Here is a 24,614-nt window from a genome sequence, read left to right as displayed (position 1 = left end):
ATCATACATAATTAAAAACACAAACTAATTGAAATAATAAAAAATACAACAAAAATATACTTAAAATGTACGCAAAATATAGATCTGGTGAATTGAAAAAACAGGAATTAACTGAAGTTCAAAACACAAACTAACTGAAATAATAAAAAATACGACAAAAATATACTTAAAATGTATGCAAAATATAGATCTGGTGAATTGAAAAAACGGGAATTAACTGAAGTTCATCGAAAAATACGATAAAAAAATACTTAGAATGCAAGTAAAATACATATCTGGTGAAGTGAATCATTAATAAGAAAAAAATACCTCTTGGAGAACATGAATATTTTTACTCTTGTCCAATAACAAAAACTTCAGATCTGTATTCAAAAATTCCGGTGGCCGGCGACGGAGGGGATTAGCACTCAAGATTGTTTATTTTGGTCTCTGAATGAGAAAATCGACGGGTTCGTATGTACAACTACTACAATCTTATACTTTGACGTGACTCTAGATGAAGTGAAAAAACATCCAAAATCAAATTTAGATTTTGTAGGTGAGGACGAGTTCTTTGTTTTGACTACTGTGAAAGGTTGCCTTAGTTTATATGGAGGGAAAATCAGGAGTAAAGAATTGCACGTATGGATTATGAAACAAGATGGGTGGGAACGATTAATGACCCTTTGCAACTTGCCAACTATTTGCAAAAATTTTGTACTAGCTAACAAGCTCTTGTATTGCACAAAAAATGGTGAACTTCTCTTTCAAAGGTATGAAAATAGACTTCCATTGAATACAGGGAAAGATGAAAATTTGTGGCTTAGTAAAGCCCAAAAAGAAACAAAGATGATGAGGGAGAACACAAAAATAACAGAGAATCTTACATATTTTAGGAAATAGAGTTGAATTTTTGGGGTAAAAGGTTGAAATTAATGAGCAGTTAATACAGAGTAAAAAAAGGAAGTAAAAGAAATCAGAAACTGATTTGAAGAGCATGAAATTAGGGGAGATGGGGAGTTAGAAACGTGTATATTTAGGAAAAGGGGGAGAGAGAAAGTGTGCAGCTAAAAAATAGGGGTGTGGGGAGTGGTAAGTTAATTGGTAGAAAAGTGGATAGTTATAAGTTGTAAAAAAATAATATTATAGCTACTGTAAACACCTAATTTTTGACCACTTTTAGTGTTTAAATATATAAAAAAATGTATTCTTCTAATATAAATTTTAATAAATAAGCTAGTGATTTTAGTATAGTTATTAGCTACTATATTAGCTATTTAACATTTTTTTTATATATATATTTGTTAAAACTTGTTAATTCTAGACCAAAATAAGTATGGAAAAGCAAAAAAAAAAAAAAAAAAAAAAGGAAAAAAAAAAAAAACTAAAAATAACCTGCAAAGCCCCTTCCCCATTTCCCTACTACGCGACACACACATGCACACCCACATTAAAACTCCCTTTCCCCTAAAATCTCTTAGCCTAAGCCAATTCCCTAAAATTCCTCTCCCTTAAATCTCCTTTTCCTTACAAACCCTATTAGACTCCTACACCCTCACGTTCACGCCTTATCTCTCACCATAAACTCTCCCCAAACATTATCCTCTAACCTTCCACTCCCACACGTCCCTTTAATTATGCAGAACACCCACACACATACACTATAAATAAGGCAACACAACACACAAGAACGGAAAAATATATATAAAAAAAAAAAGATCAGAAGCAGTAAAAAAAAAACAGTAAGCAAAGAGAGCAAAAAATACCGAGAGATAAAGAATACCAGTATTCGAAAAGGTTTTTGTTTGAAAATTAAGTTGGAGTTCGAGGTTTCCATTTCGCGGTTTCGAGTTCGCGGACTTGAAGTTAGTCATTATTAACTGGAAAATCGGTAGAATATTGTAGCTTCATATTAGTATTTTTCAGCGAGATATTTACACAAAGGTAACACCCGAATCTTTCTAGTAGTTATTTGGTGTTCTTTTTTTCAATATATGATACATGAAGGAGATCCGTTTTGGCTCCGTTTAAAATCCGATGATGCTTTTGTTGAAGATCGTGCATGTCTATTGAGGTTTTGGTGATATTATGAACATGATGGATTAGTTTTAGTGGTCTTTCTTCTTTCTTTCTATTTCTAACTTTGTTTAAGTTATTTTGGTTTTCTGCCTCCTTCCTTGAGAACTTGATTGTTGTAAAATCTGTTATGGTATTTACTCTGGTCTCATAGATTTTTATATGTTAGTTTGCATATAACCACGTAACAAAGCTTTGAATATTTAAGGAAATGAGTTTGAAAGTTGGTATGCAAATTCCATGATTTTATTTAGTTTCTTTTCTAAAACTGGGGGTAAGTATTTTCTTTCGCTTTGGCGCGTTCAGTCCGTTTTTTAAGTTGCAAAAGATTTTGATCATCATTCTAAATGGATTTTAAATGTTGGCTTCCTTGTTTAAAGTTTCATGTGCTAAGATAATAGGAAAACTAGAATATCATGACATGAATACTTATATTATCATTTTTTTGTTGTTTAATTTAGTTCACATTTAGGCTCGCATTTAACATTGAAAGAAATGGTTAAACCAGTAAAATTTGTAAGTTGTTAAACTCAAGTTTGGTCGAGTTCTTTTGCAGGATGAACGAAATGAATAAACCTTTTTTTTTTAAAAAAAAAATTGAGATGCCAAACTTTATATTTATTGGACCTAAAGCAGTATCCAAGTTTGGCCTCATGATTTATGTTTTAAAAATATTTGGATCTAACTAGTCAATTGTTTTTTTTTTCATGAACATTCTTTCATTTTTTAATACAATACATTTTCCTATCATTGCTTGAAGTTTAAGCCATATGTTTCTTTTTGGTTTTAGTTAGGCTCTCAGTAAAGATTAATGTTATTAACCTAATTACATGAATAAAATAACTGTCGATAGTGTAAAATGGTTATGAATGCGGGAAACCATTGTGTTTTAAACACCCATGAGTGGGTCTTTAATGATTCGGGTGTTAGTTAACTTTAAAGGCATCTTCGGGCCAAGATCAATATTAAGGCTTAACTAAATTAATTATGAGGAGTTGGGATATAAATTCAAGACCCGTTGCAAATTTGAAAAGAAAAGAGTGGTAAAAACATTGGTAAGGGAGTGAGGTTGGTTGCGAATTCATTTCAAAACCCGTTGTAAAATAGTGGAAAAGGGACAGATAATCATCATTGTTTTAGTAAGGCGAGTAGGTTAAAAATTCTAGGTGTTGCCTATAACATGTTAATTTTCGTTGTATTTTTAATATTCCTTCATGTGATAGTTTACGTCTATATGAGGCTATGATTCACTTGATGTTATAATATGAAGTTGTTTAGATATAACATGGGTTTTAGTTTATTGAGAGAAAAATTAATACTACCCCACTGTTAGTTGCTTGCTAAATCACCGTCCTAAAGCAAACAAAGAAATTGATCATTCTGATAGAATGAGTATAACAACATAAGCTGAAAGCGGAGAGAGAATCCATTAGTTTTATGAAAAGACTAACTTTTGTTCTTGATAAATTTTTAATCCTTGTTGACGTCGCCATTTTTTTTTTTTTGTTGTTGTTGTTGTTGTTGTTTAAATTCTCACTTTTTGCATATTAACTCTTCAGTTTATATATTTTTTTTAGTAGGAAAAATGACCGGAACTTTTAGCTAAATTAGTTTGGGCCGTGAATGGATTTAAATATTTAGCACGTTTGTTTTGATTTTTGACTAATAATTAAGAAAAAAACAGTATGCTTATGAAGTTGTCTTTGATAAGTTAAAGTGTTCTATATTTATCCAAGATTTTATTTAATTACCGTGCTTAAAAGATCTTTTGTATCTAAAGTGCTATGAATATTTGAACTGACCATTTTCCTTAATTAGCATTTGATGGCTAAAAGTGGTTTCAGATAATGAGGGATTCAGACACTTAATTGTCTTATATGTACGATGTTTGGGTTGCTATTCCGTTACCATATGTATATATGTTATTAGCTTATCTTTCCTTTGTTTATTCCAATGTGTTTTAAAGAAAAGGTTATCTTCGATGATTCTTATAAATTTATTTACTTTGTCCGGAAATTTTAGGCTTAGATAAATATTTAAGGTTCAATTAATTTCTTTTAATGTGAGAAAGAACGAGATGGGATACAAATTTATTTCAATCACGTTGTCACATAAAATAAAAATAAAAATAAAAATAGTGGAAAGAATATGTATGAGGGAGTGAGGCATGGCCGAAAACATAAGTCACCATGTTCAAAGCGAATTAATCGGGTAAACTAGAATTAAGGCAAGCATGATTTTATCCAAGATTGGTTTAAGCCTAACATTAGTCGGTAAAAGCGACTGTGCTAGAACCACGGGACTTGGGGAATGCTTAATACCTTCTCCCCGATCAACATAATTCCTTACCCGGGCTTTTGTTTTCGCAGACCAAAAATAAAGAGTCATTTCCTTTTGATTAGGGATTCAATAAGGTGACTTGGAACACCAAAACTCAATTCCAAGTGGCGACTCTGTAATAAATAAATAATCTCTTCTCAAAATATCACTTTAATTGGAAAAACCCTTTTTAAATAAAAACAAATCAAATTTATTTTTATTTTTCAGAAAAAAAAAGGGGTGTGACAGCTACTAAACTTAATTATTAAAAAATATAGTTATGTTCCATAAATATGTAACATAGTAAGCTATGCCAAGTAAAATTTACTTCAAATTATTCAGCCATGCCTTTCTAGTCAATCACTCAGTAGTATCGTTGAGGCATAATATTTTACAATTGCAAGTTTGCAACAGATGTTTGATTGAGGACATTATTGCCAACCTTTTCTCTTTCATGTTTCGAAGATTCATTGAATTTCATTAAAACAGAGGAAATATCTTGATTTAATTAGGATCTAAAGATTTCCTTGCATCAAATGGATTCAACCTTATATATGTACAACTTTTTTAATTTTCACAGTATAATTTTCTGACGGAAGAAAATGCAATTGAACCCTCTTTGAACTATCTAGCTCTACAATGCCTTCCCGCATGACTCGACTAGTCGTAGAGAGTTGTAGCAAGAATGATTGGCCAAAACTGATATTAAGGGTGGCAAATAAAAGCATGATCTGCCCAAACCGCTCATGGGCTGTTATTGAACACCCCCCCCCCCCCCCCCGGCCGCCCACCCACCCACCACACTAATTTAGCCCATCTTAAAAGTTGGGTTGAAATGCAGTCAAATTGATTCATGAGAAATCATATAGAAAATATTTTTAAAATGATATTTTTTTGTTTGACAGGCTATACAACCATAATAAAGAAAAAGAAAGTTTTATTAAGTACATGAACAAATTCTAATAAAAAACAAAGAAATTTAAACTTAATAAGAGTGACGAATTGAGTTATGCCCCATTGTTTAACCTATTTCAGTCCAAATAACTTGGACATTTTAATTAACCGCTCGTTTATTAATTTAATGCATTTTGATTCGTTCAAATTCCATACAATCCGCCAATTTTTGGATGCTCCGCTTTTAGTTTGTTTTCTCGAGTTGGAAAAAATGCCAGCCGTACAACTCTTTCTTTATTAACCCCACATTAGGACAAATAGGAAAAAGAAAAAACGGAAAGTCAAACATTTTTCTCCTCCTTGAAGGAAAATAAGAGAGGAAAATAATTCTCTTCCTGAGCACACTGTCTCTCTCCTTAATTATTTCCTAATATTAAACTGTCCTTCCCTTCAATTCGTTAGCTGCCAAGTGTGAATCTCTCACAGTTGAACTGTTTATAGTGCAATGACTTTAATTTATATACACTGTTAAAATTTCCCAATATCAATTATTTAATTTATTATACAGGTTGTCTACTCAAATTTAAGTACTAGTTTCATTTACTACATATCATAGATATGCAAATGCAGATTCTAAATTTTGAATTTATGAGTTTTAAGTTCTAAAAAGACATTTTATTAAATTTTGTATAAAGTAAGTATACATATTAACTAGAATTCTTACCATAAATACATGATTTTGACTAAAGATATTGAATTTTATCGAATTCATAACTAAAATTCTAACTCTACCCTTATAATCATACTGTTGTCTTTTAAGTGATTGGCAGCATAATTTTTTTCTGTACACTTAAACAGTGCAGTGAAGTTAGAGCCCGTTTGGATTGGCTTATAAGTTGGCTTATAAGTTGTTTTCAGCTTTTTTGAGTGTTTGGCTGGCCAACTTAAAGTCATTTTATGCTTAAAATAAGCTCAAAAAAATAATTGAACCCATTTGACTTAGTTTATCTAAAGCAGCTTATAAGCTGAAAACAGCTTATAAGCCAAAAAAAATAAGTTGGACTACCCCAACTTATTTTTTTCAGCTTATAAGCTGCAAACAACTTTAAGCTGTAAGCCAATCCAAACGGGCTCTTAAACAATTATGTCCAAGACTGATGACTTAATTTAACTCACTTTGCTTATAACGGTAATACATCTAGTGCATGAATGCCAAGTGCGAATTTTGCACAGGAAATTGGTAAGTATATTTCTTACTTCCACGAATCATAACAGATATGCCCAAAATCGCATTGAAAAGAATCACAACGGATAGCTACATAACAGACAAATCCACGTTTTACCATCCTAATTTACCTTTCTTACCCACCTTACCTCCTAATTTGTTATTGCAAGTTGTCTACTTAAATTTTAAGCAACTACTCGTATAGTTCCATTTATTACAGACTAGTGTACTTGACCGCACTTTGTGCGATCATAGAAAAAAAGATCAAAATATAATTAAATATTAATATTATAACATTATGTATAAAATTATTTTCAGGGAAATAATTTGTGAAAACATGTGTACATATTCTAGATTAAATGTAAAAGTACCAATTTAAATTGATATATGTGAAAGACCATATATCAAAACTCAACATTATTTTAGTGAATGACCAAAACACTTCATAATAAGAGGAAATTAAGATAAGACGAATGTGATAAAAAAATATTTGCATCTAAAGCTATTAGACAGCATATATATGATGAGAAGAATTAAACAAAGATTAATAAATTGTTAATAGAAATGAGCTTTACTGTAAAATAATTTCTAAGCTCTCTTCTCTTGTCTGAGTGATCTATTCAATTCAAACTAAATTTTACATACCAATTATTGTGATACATGATTGTTTAAGATGAAACTAATATTTCTAAAAGTAATGGGCAGGAAAAACTTCGTAGAATAATTAATTATACAACAGTACATTAACATAAAATTAACATAAATTAGGATATATACAAATCTAAGGGTGAAATGGAGAATCTTTTTACCCGAATGCTTAGGGGGAGAAGGGTAAAGTTGCTTTCACCTTTTTAAGCTCCAAATGTCTTAATAAAATCAAGAGGGATAATCCTAAAGCTTGTAATTCTTTTTGGGTATTTTACCCTTTCAAAGAAGAAGTAGCTGGAGAAAAAAGAATTTAGAAAGCCATATACTACACAGTAATAAAGAGAACATGATCAGTAGTCAGAAAGACAGGCAAACAATTGATGATATTTTTGAATTTGTAAAACACCTTTGGATTTATTGGATTACGTCATGTCTCAATCAAAACCGCTGCAGAATAAACGCAAAGATATCTCATCATTTGATTTTGGTTCCACCAAAATTGAGAGAAGAAAAAAAATACCAAACATAGATACAAATTAAATGTACTGATACATACATCTTTCCAAAGTTTCTCTATATAAAAGAATAACTGACTGTTCATTTTTACCAAAAATCAAGATCAATTTTCTAGCTTTGTGTAATTTAATTTTTACTTGCATATGAGGTTGTATGGTAGAATGATTTATATATAGAAGAATATATAAAAGGAGGAACTACATATGAAATATAGTTATACAAAAAGTTTAAATGAAGGAACTAACCTCATATCCCAGCGCGATAATATTCCGCTGATAATCATAAAATGCTTTAAGAAGAAGACGCACAAAATCATAAATTATTTCTTTTTTAGTACTACTTCTTTAGCGTAATGATACATAGGTCTTCCCGAAGCTGCTCTACATAAAAAATAAAATAAAAAATGACGATCTGTTTATTTTTATCAAAAATCAAGGTTATACTTTACCTATTGAAATCCTATTGAAAAGAATATCTAGTGCATGATTGCCAAGTGCGAAGTTTGCACCGAAAAGTGGTAAGTAGTTACTACAAAACAATAAATCTTTTTACTTGCATGAATGACAACAGATATCCCTAAAAATCTTACTGAAAAAAACTCACAAGGAATATAGCTACACAACAACCAAATCCACGTTTTACCACATAAATCTCTCTCCCAATTGCCCATTTTTACCCCCTTAAAAGTCTTCAAACACGTGCCCTTTATGTCAATTATACATCCAACTCATGTCCTTTGTTCATCCTAGTTAATGTAGTAGTAGTACTACTATACTACAACTAGTCCACTTCCTTTCTCTCTCTCTCTCTCTTTCTTCTTCACTTCAATCTTGTTTCTTCCCAAAAAACAACTCTCAAAATGGAGCATCCATTTTTTATGAACAGCACCGGAAACACCTCACGTGCAGAAGCTATGCGGTGGTTATCAATAGCTGAAAAGCTATTAACTAACCGTGACCTAGTCGGGTCAAAATCATTTGCGACCCGTGCCCGTGAATCTGACCCGACCCTTTTACCAGCTGAACAAATTATTGCTATTGTTGATACCCTAATTGCTGGTGATAAACGGATCAATAATCAACATCTTGATTACTACTCTATCCTTCAAATCCCTTTAAACCAAACCCATGATTCTGAGCTTATTGCTAATCAGTACAGGCGTTTAGCTTTGTTGTTAAACCCTCAGAAGAATAATTTCCCTTTCTCTGAGCATGCTTTTCATCTTGTTGTTGATGCTTGGTCTGTACTTTCAAATGCTTTTAGGAGAAGTGTTTATGATAAAGAAATTGGGTTTTTTCTTAACCTTAACCCGGTTGTTGTTGTATCTTCTCCAAGTAGTAATAGTAACCCTATTGGTTTCATGCAACAAAGTTCTATGATTTTTCAGAGTCATCAACAACAACAACAACAACCACCACAAGTGAGTTCTGTACCAAGTTCAAGTTCAAGAGAGAGGCAAACAGTAACTTTTCTTCAAGAACCACAACCACAACCCCAACAGCCAATTACTTCATTTCTTGGAAGAAACCAAACACAGCCAGTAAGTTCTACTATGTTAAGTCCAAACAGGGAACAACAAAACCCGTTTACTTTCGGGTCAAGTACCACTAGAGGGCAACAAGTAGCGTTTGCAGAGTCAACAAGAGGTCAACAGGTAGCTTTTGTAGAGTCGAGAAGAGATCAACAACAAGTAGCTTCTGTAGAGCAGCAAGGTAATAAGCAAAGAAATGAGGGGTTGTTTGGGAATAGTCAAATTTACACTGTTAGTGCTAGTAAAGGTGTGAACAACAATGAGGGGTTGTTTGGGAACAATCAAGATCACTCTGTTAATAGTGGTAAAAATGTCAACTTTGGGAACAATCAGAATTACTCTTCTAGTGCTAGTAAAATTGTGAACAGTGAGGGTTTGTTTGGGAACACTCAAAATCAGTCTGTTAGTGCTGGTAAAAATGTGAGTAATGAGGTTTTGTTTGGTAACAATCAGAATCAGTCTGCTAGTACCGGTAGAAATGTGAGCAATGAGGGTTTGTTTGGTAACAATCAGAATCAGTCGGCTAGTACCGGTAGAAATGTGAGCAATGAGGGTTTGTTTGGGAACCAAAATCAGTCCGCTAGTGCTAGTAAAATTGTGAGCACTGAGAGTTTGTTTGGGAACCAAAATCAGTCCGCTAGTGCTAGTAAAATTGTGAGCACTGAGAGTTTGTTTGGGAACAATCAAAATCAGTCTGCTAGTACCGGTAGAAATGTGAGCAATGAGGGTTTGTTTGGGAACCAAAATCAGTCTGCTAGTGCTAGTAAAATTGTGAGCACTGAGAGTTTGTTTGGGAACAATCAAAATCAGTCTGCTAGTACCGGTAGAAATGTGAGCAATGAGGGTTTGTTTGGAAATAATCAAAATTACCCTGCTAGTGCTAGTAAAAATGCGAACAATGAGGGTTTGTTTGGGAACAACACTCAAAATCAGCCTGTTAGTGCTAGTAAAAATGTGAACAATGAGGGTTTGTTTGGGAACAATCAGAATCGTTCTGCTAATACTAGTAGCAACAATGTGAACAGTGAGGGTTTGTTTGGGAACAATCAAAATCATCCTGCTAGCACCACTAGAAATGTGAACAATGAGTTTTTTGGGAACAATCAAAATCACTCTGCTAGTACTGGTAACAATGTGAACAACGAGGGTTTGTTTGGGAATAGTCAAAATCACTCTGTTACTACTAGTCACAACAATGTGAACAATGAGGGTTTGCTTGGGAACAATCAAAATCATTCTGCTAGTATTAGTAACAACAATGTGAACAGTATCAGGGGAAAAAAGAGGGGTGCAGATGCGCCGAGTCATGCTGTTCCTAGTTTCTGGACTGCATGTCCTTATTGTTATCTGATGTATGAGTATCCTTTAGAATATGTGGATTGTACTTTGAGGTGTCAAAAGTGCAAGAGGGCATTTCAGGCTGTAAAGATTGCCTCCCCTCCCCCAATTATAGAGGGACAAGAAGCTTATATCTGTTGTTGGGGATTTATGCCTTTAGGATTTTCCGTGGATATTTTTAAGAAATACAAAGGTAATATTTCGAGCTGGACTCCGTTTGCACCCATTAATAAGCATGGGGGTGCAAGAAAGCCATCCGCTCCGAGGGTTTATATTGATGATTATGAGGAGGATGTGTTTCTGGGATTATCAGAGTCGAGCGAGGAGTCAGATGATGATTGGAAGGGTGATAAGAAGACGAAGAAGGCAAAGATTGGGAAACGAAAGAGTAAAAGGCTTAGAGAGAGTAAAAGGCTTAGGAGAAAAAAAGCCAAGATACAGCAATCCGACAAGGGAAAGAATGTTGTAGGGAATGCTGGTGATGATGTGCAAGATGTTTCAGCGACTCAAGGGGATGTAGAAATGCCCAATGTTGCGACAGCTCAGTCAAGCAAGAGAGGTATTGCTAGTAACACAAGAAGGCAAGCTGGGAGGGTTGCTAAAGATGTTGGGAAGTTAGATTTGAATGTGGAATTCAGTAATGAGGTTGAAGAGCCTCCTGCACCTGGGATGGGCCAAGGGAATGGAGCTGGAACAGGGGAGGATGGAAACATTGAAGGGATTGAGTTTTTTGAGGGTCTTGATGAATTCCTAAGCAGTCTTCCTATTCTCAATGCTGTGGGTGATGATAAGGTTAAGGCTGCCTAGCGAAGTAAGGCACTTCTTTTGTTCTAGTTGTAGCTTCCTTTTGTCTTTTGTATGTTTTAGTAAGGGATGAAAAGCTACTCAGGCATTTGCCTTGATGTTTCCATTGTAATGCTAATGTACTGCTAGTTTGTGCTGAAGTAGCTGCAATAATCAGCTTTTTGCTCCAATCTCCATACTGCATTAGTAATCTTGGTTTTCTTTTTGTATAGCTTAAACCATTTATCCTCCACGTCCTACGTTTCTATCTTTTAAAAGATCAAATTGGTTGTCAGAGGGGCCTTGTTTGCCTGCTTTTTCACCCAGTTTTGCAGCACAAGTTTAAACTTTATCTTAAACTCTGTTTACATGAAACTAAGTCTTTATCTATTTATGTCAGGCAATTGATAGCTTTGAAGTCTCCTTGTTGCTTTGGGAGCTAAAAGTCCAGGATCTAAACCGTTGCATATATTCAGTGCACTACGGCGCATAGATTCATACTTTTGATTTTTTGCCCTTGTTAAAAATGACGTAACCATTTAAATCTGTTAGAATAAAATTTATGATCTAAAATAAAAGAGCCTTTTGTCTACCGCATACGATGTTATAAGTTTTTGCTCCTTTTGTCTTTATACATGATTACTAGTCATGGTTTGAGATCTTTTAAAAGGTTCATCAACAAAATGTTTAAGTTGTATATTGTCCGACTGTTTGAGTGTCTGTTTAAGCAGTAGGCCGTAAGTCTTTTACAAAATTCTGCATCTGTTTCATTACTTGTGATATATTTCAGTGTCATAACAAATTTTATTTCTTTCCTAGCTCGGTAAAACTCCTACGCATTGATGGGGGATTTCTTACTAGGTAAAGCTGATCAACTCAAAAGCTATAATCATCTTACACTATATGTTGCTTCATTTACAGCATAGAATTGGTCTTTTATGAATTCCGAATTTCCTTATTTACATTGAGATAATTTGTGCAGTGTTCACCAATAACATTCTTTGTAGCTTGCAAGGAAAAGGATGATCTTGAAATTCCTTGGATGTTTTTGTATTTCTGTGATTTTTATTGTATAACTAACACTGTAGCTTCAGTAAGTTGATCAGGTTTCCTTTTTTGTTACTTTTTGATACATGAACCTTTGTCTGTATGTGCTCATACTGATGCAAGGAAATGTTGATGTTACGTTTGAATTCCGTTCTTTTAAAGCTTTGGAATCTTTTTTTTTTTTTTTGATTAAGCACCGGGTGTCCGGGTCTCTTTGAGCCCCTACTAATCCCGGGGGTGCACAGGCCCTCGGCAAAATTTTTTTGAGATGGCATCTTTCAAAAATTAATTTGCTCCCACGTGTTTTTGCATAAGCTAGGGAACTTTGTGAATAGTTGTCCTCTTTCAGGAATGTCTCTTCATGATGAGTGGGTATTGTTTGCCTGAATTTGTATTAGATGCCAGTATTCGTTTTTATCTGGCATTAGATTGTGACAGCTCTTGTTAGTTTACCCTTCACTATAAAAGAAAAAAAAGAATCGGTTACATTTTTCGGATATATTCAACTTGAGGCCAGTTTGTTCATGTTATTTTAAATTTAGTTCCCATTGATAAGTGTCATGTTTTTTGTGATTACTGAAAATTGACTGGCTTTATAATAACCTAAAAACACAAAGACTGCAAGTTGCTTCTGATCTGTAAAGGTTTGCACTTCTTTTATTCTCAAAATTTTCTAGTCTTTCATTTTAGGCAAGTAAACATGTTTCAAGACCCTCAGTATTTATTTCTTCTTGGGGCACTTCTAATAGGAGCTGCTGCTCCATTGCAGCTTTATAAATTAACCAACTTCAACTATATTTTTGCAACGTACTTAATATTGGTAAATCTGTTAGACGTTAAACTTGATTGCTATTGTGAGGCACATAATTTCCTTTATTTCTTTCATTCATTAATGTTGAATGAGGATCCTACTCAAATGTTTCTAAGAGGCTGAAAATTGCAGCAAATTTTTTGAAAAAGAGTTTATATATTTTTATACCCATTCACACTCAATGAATTCTTTCGTGTAACTTATAGTTGCTTGTTAATGAAGGACCTTAGGAAGTGAATATATTTAGTTAAGGTAATCATATACTAATAATAACTTCTAACTTTCCTTTTAGTATGAGTAATCATAAAATTCAGGACTTGAAATTTAATTTGAGCTGCAGGTCTAATCCACATTTGCAATTGAGAGTCTTTGTAGAGCCAATGTCCCCGACCAAGGAAATTTTTGATGAGAAACAGATGATCTCTGCTCTAGTTCGAAGTGGCTCTGATCAGTTCTCTACATTGAAGAAGAGAGTTCAGAATTTTAAAAAGGACAAATACTTATAAGCAACACAATAAGCTGCATATTTTGTTCAACATGTTGAACAGTTTGATGCAACATATTCCACTTTTGTGATTTCTTCTTCCTTTTTTTTTTTTTTTTTGGGTGTTATTTTAGGACTAGGCAAAATTTGGAACATTTTCAAAATCTTGCTGATGCCCAAGCTACAAAGGTAACTTTTATTCTGCAGCTATTAGACGTTTTCTTGAATCATAAATTCTCAGCCAGTAATCACCTTAATTTTATGGCTTAGTGCTGAAGTTCAACCTACAATATGTAGGGAAGTTTCATTGATGCTCGTATAACTCTTGCATGTGTTGGTCAACCATAGAAAGTTTTCAAAAAATTGCATATATTAAAAGTTAGTAATAATGTGACTAATTGGAAAGAAGAATGTAGAACAGCTTAGTCATCTATGTTAACATTATCAAAAAAAAAAAAAAAAAAAAAAAAAAACAGATTAGTCATTCGTTGGGGTGTAATGTTTCTAGTGCAATGTGTTGCAGTTTTGTGGTTGTTGCTCAATCTCTTTCTTACTGTAGTATTTATTTATGGAATTTAATTTTTATTGATCGCTTAGGGTAATCTCCTATAAACTCTATTTGTCTGATTTAAGTTATAGAAATTAATGTAATCTCATCAAACTTTTGGCCAACAGTCTTTTAAAAAAGTTGAACTTATTCATTTGTTACTTGTTTTCACTTGTTTTTCCAAAGAAAGATATATGAGACTGAAAATAGTTAAGAATTGAATTAAGTCTTATAAAGTTTTACAGTCTTTCCTTTTGTTTAATCGGCCTTTGATATTGTAGATCCCTCTGCAATTCGCAATGTGGCAAATCTGGTGCCTCCTCATGAAGAACCCGTAGCTGTTTCTAAAAATTGCCTTTGTCCCTAGTTCATAATCATTTTTTTATAATCCCAAGGATATATACTTTGCATTTCAGTACATAAATTGTGGTTCCTTTCTTTTGGTGCCGAATGGTCCACTGGTGGCAAATGCAGCTCTTCGGTTTGGTGTTAATTCTCTTAATGTAAGTAAAACTTGCCCATTAATCTTCTGAGATGCTACTTTCTTGAACTTCCTTTTTCTTTTAATAGATTCTACGGTCCTGTTACCTTTATACAGTAACAATGTGCAGATCTTATAGTCTTTAATGTTTAGGAGAATGGAATTTGGTGCAACATGTAATCTGTCAATTAATATTTAACATGATGTTGCAGCAAGATTATTTGGAGATCTTTAAATGATATGGATTGGAACTCGTTGATATCCAAAATCATAATAAGAACTTGTGACATGGATTTACAGTTATAACTACTATGTGAAATTTGGATCTCATTAATTATGTTTGACAGAAATTTGTGACTATAATGATACTTTTATTCATTAACAATGAGGTTGCATGAGGATCTTATTTGAAATTTCTTATTATCTACGTTCTTCTCTTTGTTTTCCTCGTTTGTTTGTCTGAGCTCTTGTTTTGGAGCTGGTGGTCGGGGAGGGAATTGTAGTGCTTGGTTCATTTTTTCAAGCTAAAAATGATGGTTAAAGGATTTTTCGACTTTGAATTCTTTTCTATGCAAGTTGAAAACACACTTGTCATTCGTCGCAGGAGCTGTGTAGGCATTTACGACTTAATGAGTACGGTAGATGATGCAAATTGAAGGTTGACTAGATTTTCTCTTCTATTTATGTGTTTTCAGGTGACTCTCCTCAATGATTGTGTGCAAAGTCAGAAATGAACTTTGTTTTGGTTTGATGAGTTCTTACATTTTGACTAGATTTTCTCCAGCCCCAGTTTTAGCCGGCAATGCAAGCTCTGTGAAAAGGTATAATCTCCTTTATTTATGTTTCAGTTATGCTGGATCCAAATCCTCGAGGGCTGGTTATAGTGAATACACATGAGGGATAACCACCAAAATCTCTAGGGGAAGAGAAAAACAGTTCTTATCCGTTGGCACCATTAAACTATACAGGCTTGTGTGTTTATACTCTACTTACGTCCAATATGGTTTAAAGGAAAAATGCGTTGGTAGAAGTGTCATGGAAAAAATGCACGTCTTGTAGTAAACATAGTTGAATGTTTTGTGTTGCATGCTTTAATAAGAAGCCTAAAATGTGGTTTGGTAGTTGAAATAACTGGTCGGAATAGGCACATGAGAATTCTAGACTTCTAGTTGAAAAAATATATGAGTATTCAACGCAACACTTCAAGGCAGTGGGTGAAGTGTTCTAGGACATCATAAATATTTATGTAAATCCTTGCACAACTAACGAGTGACAAGTATATTTTAACACAATCCCGCATATGTTACCTGGTTCTATGGTTTACATGTGGATAAATATTTTCTTTTGGTTGCTACTTGCACCTTTATTTTTCTTCTTCTGTGAAGGCCGAAGAGTGGATATGAAGGAGAGAGAGAGGGAAGAGAGAAGCCTAAGAGTGGCATGACAGGCTGATGGTAGAAGGATACCTGTCCAAAGCATAGGAGTAGATAGAGAGAAACAGCTGGGAAGACTGATTTACCAAAAGTTTGAATCTTATTACCATATAAAGAAATATGAGTCTACAACCCAAAACTTTTAAGGCAATGGGTGGAGCGGCCCAAGAAATTATACGCTTTCATGTATTTAATTATGTCTTCAACATGACCTCGCACGTTGGGCTTGATTCCTTTTCAGGAGCCAAATACTATGATTGTTTTTTTTGTTTTGATAATAGGAGACCGTTGAAGAGGGTGCATTTTTATTTAATTAATTATATCTCAAATCCCTTATTCATTTCTTTGATTAATGAAGTAATATACATATTTCTATTTCCAGGAACAATCGATTGCTTGTTGGTGAAGTTGCTAATATTCCCATGGATTAAAAGAGAGGCTGAAAGATGGCACGTATGATTGTGGAACTCTAGAGTGGATAATCTAGCTACAAGGATTATTATATAAACAGTAGCATTGGGAAAGTGCACGTATGATTGTGGAACTCTAGAGTGGATAATCTAGTCTCTATTAAAGACCGGGAACTTTGAAGCTGAATCTCTGCTGGTACTCTATTTATGTTTTTTGCATCAATTATTACTTGTAATACAAATATCGTTGTTCCCTTTGCTGAACCACTAAATGTGATAAAACTGTCTAGTGTGAGATCCGCAGGATCTGGATTTAATATATTCTTTCAGCTATTGACTTTTTTTCTAGTTCCATTACTTGGAAAATTGTATAAACTGTCAAAAGTGTTTTCCTTGCATTCCACCATTTTATGTGGAGTAGCAGAGAATAATGTATTCCTAGTTAAAGCCGTTATCGTTAGTTTATGCGCTGTGAACTTGGGCAAGTTCAGTTGTCTCTGTTTGATTCGCTAGACTTGAAGTACCACTCTTTTGCCTATCTCTGTTTTTATATCTAAAGAAAGTAACAAAGACTAAACAAGTAAGAGGAAGGGTGTCCTTTGGAATTACAATTGTAAGAGCTAGTTTAGAGATGACAATAATGGGTAATATGTTAATAATGAGGTAATTATTCGGTTATACCCACTTCTTGTCACCTATAGTAAAATATTACTCCTAAAGTTCGAAAGAAACTCTTTAAAGTAACCTCTGTTGACATTTGCTGTAAAATGTGCGGACTTTTTCTCAAGGAAAATGCAGAAATCCTCTAAGCAAAGAATTCTTATCAGGCTGCCAAGCATAACTATATGTTTGTGACAGCTGTTTAGACTATTATGTAATTAGGTCATCCAGATTGACTTTTGAGGTTACCAGATTAGAAGCTAAATGGATGGGAAGTTCAACTAATCAGGTCCTTATGTAACAAGCAAAATCCTGAAATCCTTGTTGCATGCGTTTTTAAAACCTATATATAGCAACGAAGTTAAATACAATGCTACATCCGAATTACATTGAACTCTTTATACATTCTTCTTAGTCTTCTAAGATCCAGAGAAAAATGGCTCAACATTACCACTTATCCTCCCTCTTACTACTTGCATTTCTCAATTTATTCTTCATTCATGGCAGCATACCTGGTGCAGCTGCACGCCACCTTCTAGAGGCACCCCTCCCTGAGATACCTAAACCAGAACTCCCAAAAATCCCAGCCTATCCAAAACCTGAAATCCCCAGTGTGCCTAAGCCTGAAATCCCAGAACTACCAAAGCCAAAAGTCCCAGAGATTCCAAAGCCAAAAGTCCCACAGATTCCAAAACCAGAAGTCCCAGATATGCCAAAGCCTGAAATCCCAGAACAACCAAAGCCAAAAGTCCCGGAGCTACCAAAGCTAAAAGTTCCAACTATGCCAAAGCCTAAAGTACCAGCTACACCAACGCCTGAAGTCCCAACTATGCCAAAGCCTGAAATCTCAGAACTACCAAAGCCAAAAGTCCCAGCTGTGCCAAAGCCTGAAATTCCAGAACTACCAAAGCCAAAAGTCCCGGAGCTTCCAAAACTAAAAGTCCCAACTGTGCCAAAAACTGAAGTACCAGCTACACCTCAAATCCCAACTATGCCGAAGCCTGAAATCCCAGAAATTCCAAAGCCAGAAGTCCCAGCTATGCCAAAACCTGAAATCCCAGAACTACCAAAGCCAAAAGTCCCGGAACTTCCAAAGCCTGAAGTCCCAGCTATGCCAAAGCCTGAAGTCCCAACTATGCCAAAGCCTGAAATCCCAGAACTACCAAAGCCCAAAGTCCCAGAGCTTCCAAAGCAAGAAATCCCAGCTATGCCAAAGCCTGAAATCCCAGAACTACCAAAGCCAAAAGTCCCGGAGCTTCCAAAGCTAAAAGTCCCAGCTATGCCAAAGCCTGAAATTCCGGAACTGCCTAAACCAACTCTTCCTTCACTTTCTCCACCATACAAACCAGCTACTCCTTGAGTGAATTATATGCTACGGTCTTCTATTAGAAAGTACCAACTGATGTTTTGAGATTTCCATCTCAGTCTATGAAGTTTGCGGCATGGGCCATCCTGACATGGAGATAGTTTGGCACACATATTGGATACTTTCTGCTAGGAGTAGAAATAGTAATTCTTTTATTATAGTATTTGAATTGGATGTACCATTTACGTGTGATTATACTATATGAGTGTTTTATGTACTCTCTATACACTGTAATAAAGCTATGATCTATGTTATTTTGGTTTAGTTCCTGTCATTATATTGGCAATCTCTCTTTTTGCTCAATCCTTATTTGTCCACTCTTTCCCTCTCCTTTTTTCTTTCCTAACCACCTTCTTCCATCACATTTCAAGATTATGGAATAAAGGATGAATTAACATATTTAAGTGCCGCAGAATAGAGTGGACCTCACATTTTAGTGTAGAACCGAACCGATTATTTAGTTATTGTTGCTTTTTGTTCCCTTCATCCTAATGCACATTAATTGGATTCAGTTACCACTATTTCGCCTGCTCTACAGGAAAGATAAGAACAACTTATGCTTCATGCATGTCTAGTTAGCTGGTGCAACTACACAAGCTGCTTTCTAGAGAAGCCACTCCCTCAGATTCCTAAATCAGAATTTCAAATGTTCCAGCCTCGCCAAAGCCTGAGATTCTAACTATACCGAAGCGTGAGCTTTCAACCATATCAAAGCCTGAAATCCTATATTACGCCAATGCCTGAAGTATTAACCATACCAAAGCCTGAAACTCCAGCCATTCCAAAGCCTGAGATTCTTATTATGTCAAAGCTTACCAAAGCCCGAACTACCAGCTTTACGTCCCAAATCCTGAGTTGCCGAGTGTGGACTTTGAAATATCTTTCTTCCTTTTTTCATTTCTTTGTGGACTTTGAAATATCATTCTTCCTTTTTCATTTCTTTGATTACTGAAGCATACATATTTCTATTTCCGGGAAACAATCAACTGCTCGTTGGTGAAGTTACTAACATTCCCATGGATTAAAAGACAAGCTGAGAGTGGGGCTGATGGTTCATCGTGGCTACAATGATCATATAGACTCCCTCAACATCAAAGCTATATGCAATCAGTGGTGTGCACAAAATTTCATAAACGGCGTCGACATTTAAAGGAATAAACAATTGTAGCGACATCATAGTGAAAAATATAAGTTAATTACTACAACTCTCTTCGATGAGTTTCATTTTTAAGTGCATTCATAATAGTATTATTATTTTTTAATCATAACAGTCTCATTAGAAAAGGTACAAAGCGCCAAACAACTACTCAAAAACTCATCATTCATTCGATTTCACAAATCAATCTAAATCAACTGCATCGCCAAGAAAGCAGTACATAGAGTCCCAAGTAATTGTAGCGAATAGTTTTCAGAATTAGGATTTGACATGTGGTGAAATAATTGAATCGAAGTAGGTGTTTATAGTTATTTATCGTCCCTTTCGTACACAAAAGTTAATGTGAAGCTCAAAAATTTGAAAAATGAAAGACTGAGTAACCGTCGAAGTATGGGAAGTGGTGTCATTTATTTTTATTTATAATGAAATATTTTCACTTGCAATATTCCACCATAATTTTTCTGTGGTAGCAGAAGGATAATGTATTCCAAGTTAAAGCCATTATTATCAGTTTATGCTCTGTAAACTCGGGCAATTAGTAATGTATTCCAAGTTAGAGCCATTATTATTAGTTTATGCTCTGTAAACTCAGGCAAGTTGAATTGCCTGTTTTTGATTCGCTAGACTTGAAGTGTCACTCTTTTGCCTACCTCTGTTTTACTACTAGGGAGAATATCCATTTTTTGTAGTCTTTGCATGAATTTGTTTTACTCTTTTTACCCCTAATTGAAGTTTTAATGGCTTTGTGAATCTTCACACATTTTGATAAATTTTGAGAATTTTAAGGACTTTTTCATGCCACTAAAAATGATGACGTTAACAAAAAAGTCATAGTGGCCCCCACAAAGCATACTCATACATATTTGAGTCTTTTAGTTAGAAATATTATTAAACTTGTTTCAAATTATGTTTTTCCTTAAGAATTAGGTAGACACATATAGAATTATCATATCATTCAAATTCTATCATAATATAGACTTGATTATTGAATTAAAAATATTATTCTTATAATACGATTTATTATTTATTGATGTTATTTACCATTATCATTTGCTATTTTAATTTTTTTATTCGTCTGTTTAGTAATTTCTTTCTAATTTTCTCCTACAATCTTACGCCGTACATGATGGTGAACATAAGTAATTTACATAGATTTCACTTAAGTTTGGATTAAGTTTAAATTCAGAGAATAAATATAAATAGCATATATCATTGTTAAATACTTAAAATTAAAATGTAAATTATAGTCCCTCTGTATCAATTGAAAAATGAATTCCGAAATACGGTAGTTAATTAATTAAATTTTACGTGCGCACACTTTTAACATAAAATTTATTTAAATACTATTTTTATATATTTTCTGAAAATGTTTGAAAAAAATAATGTAGTTAAAGAAAATACAATTTGGTCTTTAAACGGCAATAATACTAGACAATTGCCAAAAAAATATTTTTTATTTTTTAAAAATATTAAAGTATTTTGCAAATATTGGATTATCAATATTTTATATAGTTTAAGACAAAATCGTTAAGTTCAACATGAAAAAGTTATTACAAAATAGATTTCATAAAATGGTTCATTAAATTAGGAAAAGGGAAAAAATGTTATTTTTTTACATGCATCTTTTGGAAGGTAGAAGAAAGCTTAAAGTCAAAACAATTTAATTCTATTGACTTTTCAGTATTTTTTGTGTGATTTAATTTGAAAGAATAGCTACAAAAAATTCTTTTAATATCAAGGCGTTTAATCATTTATTTTATTTTTAAGTTAAATTTATTGATTTCATTATGCAACAATATTTGCGCATCAAATATTTTTGACATTAATTGAATACTGTAATATTTTTGGTCAAAAAAATTAAGTTAGTCAATATGGGTTCAATTCAAAGAAACAAATGAAATTAATTTTACATATGAAAAACTCAATTTGGATCATCAGAGATTTTAATCTCAAAAAATTTAAGTAAAATAGAAATTAGAAGATCTTTCAAATATTTGATTTTTTTAAAAAATCTAATATATAAACTAAGAAAATTACTTTGCTTCAACTTTCAGGTACATTTTTGTACTTTTGTAATTTAGAAGTGTTTCAAAAGTATCAATATGATGTCAAAAAAAAAAAAAAAACAAAGAAATAACAGCAGATTTTTTAAAAAAATATCTACAAATTAAATTTTTAACGTCGGTTTGAGCTCGGACTTAGAACGGGCCAAATGACACTAGTTTATATATAAAGAAAGAAAATAACAAAGACAGATAAATAAGAGAAAGGAAGTCATTTAGTAGGCGTTTGGCCGTGAAAACCAAATATTTTCACTTTTTTTTTTGAAATTTTGAAGTTGTAATTGTGCTTGGTTATAGTTTTTGCAAAGAATATTTCGTTGTTTGAATGTACTGAAAGTGAAAAAAAAATGAAAACATTGTTTTAGGTGTTTTTAAGTTCCAAATACAACTTGAGTTGTATTTGGAATTTCGTGGTCAAAAGCTGATTTTCAAATAAAATGAAAAAAAAATTGCGAAAAAAGTGAAAAATTCTCATTACAATTCTAATAGATATATTGGAAATGACAATAATGGGTAATGTGAGAATAATGAGGTAATTTTTCGATTTCTTGTCACCATTTCCTCATGTTGCATCATCGAATGGTGACGTTGGCCAGCAAAACATTACTCCTACAGCTCGTAAAAAACTCTAAACAAAACCTCTCCGTTTTGACATTTGCAAGTGAAATGCGAATCCACTATCAGGATGCCAGCATAACCTATATGTTTGTGATAGGTTTAGACTATTATGTAATTAGGTCATCCAGATTGACTTTTGAGGTACCAGATTAAAAGCTAAGTGGATGAGCAGTTCAACTACACAGGTCCTTACGTAACAAGCAAAAGCCTGAAGTCTATGTTGCATGCACTTTTAAAACCTATATATATAGCAATGAATTAAAGCCAATAGCACATCCAAGTAAAATCGACTCTATACACATTCTTCTTTAAGCTTTAAGCTTCTACGATCCCCACAAAAATGGCTCACCATTACAACCTATCCTTCCTCTTACTACTTGCATTTCTCAATTTATGCTTCATGAATGGCCACATAACTGGTGCAACTGCACGTCGTCTTCTAGAGATGCCTCTCCCTGAGATTCCTAAACCTGAACTGCCAAAAGCTCCGGCCTTGCCGAAGCCTGAGCTTCCAACCTTACCAAAGCCTGAGATCCCTACCGTTCCAAAGCCTGAGATTCCTATTATGCCAAAACCTGAAGTACCAGCTGTGCCAAAGCCCGAGCTACCAGTTGCCCCAAAGCCCGAATTACCGATTGTGCCAAAGCCTGAAATTCCAGCTGTGCCAAAACCCGAGCTTCCTGCTATGCCAAAACCTGAGATTCCAACAATGCCAAAACCCGAGCTTCCTCCCTTGAAAAAGCCAGAAATTCCAGCAGTGCCAAAAACTGAGGTTCCTCCAACTATGAAAAAGACTGAAGTTCCAGCTGTGCCAAAGCCTGAGATCCCGACTATGCCAAAGCCCGAAATCCCAGAACTACCAAAGTCAAAAGTCCCAGAGCTTCCAAAGCCAGAAGTCCCAGCTGTGCCAAAGCCAGAAATCCCAGAACTTCCAAAGCCAGAAGTCCCAGAGCTTCCAAAGCTAGAAGTCCCAGTTGTGCCAAAGCCTGAGATCCCGGCTATGCCAAAGCCAGAATTACCAAAGCAAAAAGTCCCAGAGCTTCCAAAGCTAGAAGTCCCGGCTGTGCCAAAGCCTGAGATCCCGGCTATGCCAAAGCCAGAAATCCCAGCACAACCAAAGCCAAAAGTCCCAGCCATGCCAAAGCCTGAAATCCCAAAACTGCCTAAACCAACTTTTCCTTCACTTTCTCCACCACATAAACCCGCTACTCCTTGAGTAAATTAGAAGTTACTATCTCTCCATCAAAGTACCCAACTGATGTTTTGAGTTTTTCATGAAGTTTGCGGCATGGGCCATGACATGGAGATCGTATTGGATACTTTCTGCTGGGAGTAGAAATCGTAATTCTTTCATAATATTTGAGTTGGATGTACCATGTTTGTCGTATCATTATATTATATGAGTGTTTTATGTACTTTCTATTCAGTGTAATAAAGCTATGATCTATTTACTTTGGTTTAGTTCCTATCATTGGCCATCTCTGTTTTTGCTCAATCGTTGTGTGTCCTCTCTTTTCCTCTCCATTTTCCTTTCCTAATTTTTAGTAACCAGTTTCTTCCATCACATTTTAAGAGTGTGGAATAAATGATGAATTAGCATATTTAAGTGCCGGTTGAATAATCTATTCCACAAACACCTCTCACGTTTTAGTGTATTTTAGAACCAAACTAATGATTTAACTATTGTTGCCTTCCAAAAGTTTTAACATATGAGCTAGCTAAAAATGCATAATAAACAGAAGAAATTGTAAAAAGATGAATGTTTTTTGTTTCGATTTCTTTTCCACCCAAGTCCCAAAGACCAGAAAAAAAAAAAAAAGAATACTCTGTATATTAGAACTAGGAATTTAATGAACGAGATTTTCCTTGTCTTCCAGTTCACTCTTGGCTTTAAATAAATATACTGCAAATCTCTTTGTTTCCGCTGTTGAAAAAACCAAAATATGATAAATCTTTAAAGTGTGAGCTTTGGCAATTTGTTAATATATGAATGTTACAATCTAATAATATTTTGCTTCAACCATAGCTATGGTAGTCCCTACCAAAGGCGACTTATTTCTAGTGTTGGTGTATAAGGCAGTTTAATATTAAAATAATAATATATCATGGTTTCTATTATTCAATGATCTAAATTGGTCATTAAAATTTCATTTAACCATTCTCCCATGTTTCTACCACTTTATCGCCCACTACTTAAAACACTAAATTATCCACCAGTGACCAGCCCAT

The 24,614-nt window shown here is 34.0% G+C and overlaps 3 protein-coding genes across 11 annotated transcripts; all 3 read left to right on the top strand.

Annotated features, from left to right (window-relative positions):
* Positions 1-8,381: 8,381 nt before the first annotated feature.
* Positions 8,382-16,982, top strand: LOC132598829 (uncharacterized). 9 transcript variants are annotated; one of them, XR_009566687.1, is made up of 6 exons: positions 8,383-11,337; positions 12,129-12,170; positions 13,786-13,840; positions 14,615-14,701; positions 15,375-15,500; positions 16,495-16,982. XR_009566687.1 is itself a non-coding variant. In XM_060311939.1 (3 exons), the coding sequence occupies exon 1, from the start codon at positions 8,517-8,519 to the stop codon at positions 11,331-11,333; it is 2,817 nt and encodes a 938-aa protein (XP_060167922.1). In that variant the 5' UTR covers positions 8,383-8,516; the 3' UTR covers positions 11,334-11,337; positions 12,129-12,170; positions 13,508-13,779. The 9 variants fall into 9 exon arrangements, 3 of the variants coding, with proteins under 3 accessions (XP_060167922.1, XP_060167923.1, XP_060167924.1); XR_009566683.1 differs by having other exon boundaries at positions 14,480-14,701; XR_009566688.1 differs by lacking the exon at positions 12,129-12,170 and having other exon boundaries at positions 8,382-11,337.
* A 560-nt stretch (positions 16,983-17,542) lies between these two features.
* Positions 17,543-18,822, top strand: LOC132598831 (protein PELPK1-like). Its single transcript, XM_060311942.1, has one exon. The coding sequence runs from the start codon at positions 17,619-17,621 to the stop codon at positions 18,540-18,542; it is 924 nt and encodes a 307-aa protein (XP_060167925.1). The 5' UTR covers positions 17,543-17,618; the 3' UTR covers positions 18,543-18,822.
* A 3,843-nt stretch (positions 18,823-22,665) lies between these two features.
* LOC132598828 (protein PELPK1-like) lies at positions 22,666-23,856 on the top strand. The gene has a single exon (XM_060311938.1). It carries the CDS (start codon positions 22,726-22,728, stop codon positions 23,599-23,601), a length of 876 nt encoding a protein of 291 aa, XP_060167921.1. The 5' UTR covers positions 22,666-22,725; the 3' UTR covers positions 23,602-23,856.
* The last annotated feature ends 758 nt before the right edge of the window (positions 23,857-24,614 follow it).

Source organism: Lycium barbarum, chromosome 6 (genome assembly GCF_019175385.1).
Source record: "Lycium barbarum isolate Lr01 chromosome 6, ASM1917538v2, whole genome shotgun sequence".
Classification (NCBI taxonomy): Eukaryota; Viridiplantae; Streptophyta; class Magnoliopsida; order Solanales; family Solanaceae; genus Lycium; species Lycium barbarum.
This window is presented reverse-complemented; position numbering and strand designations above follow the sequence as displayed.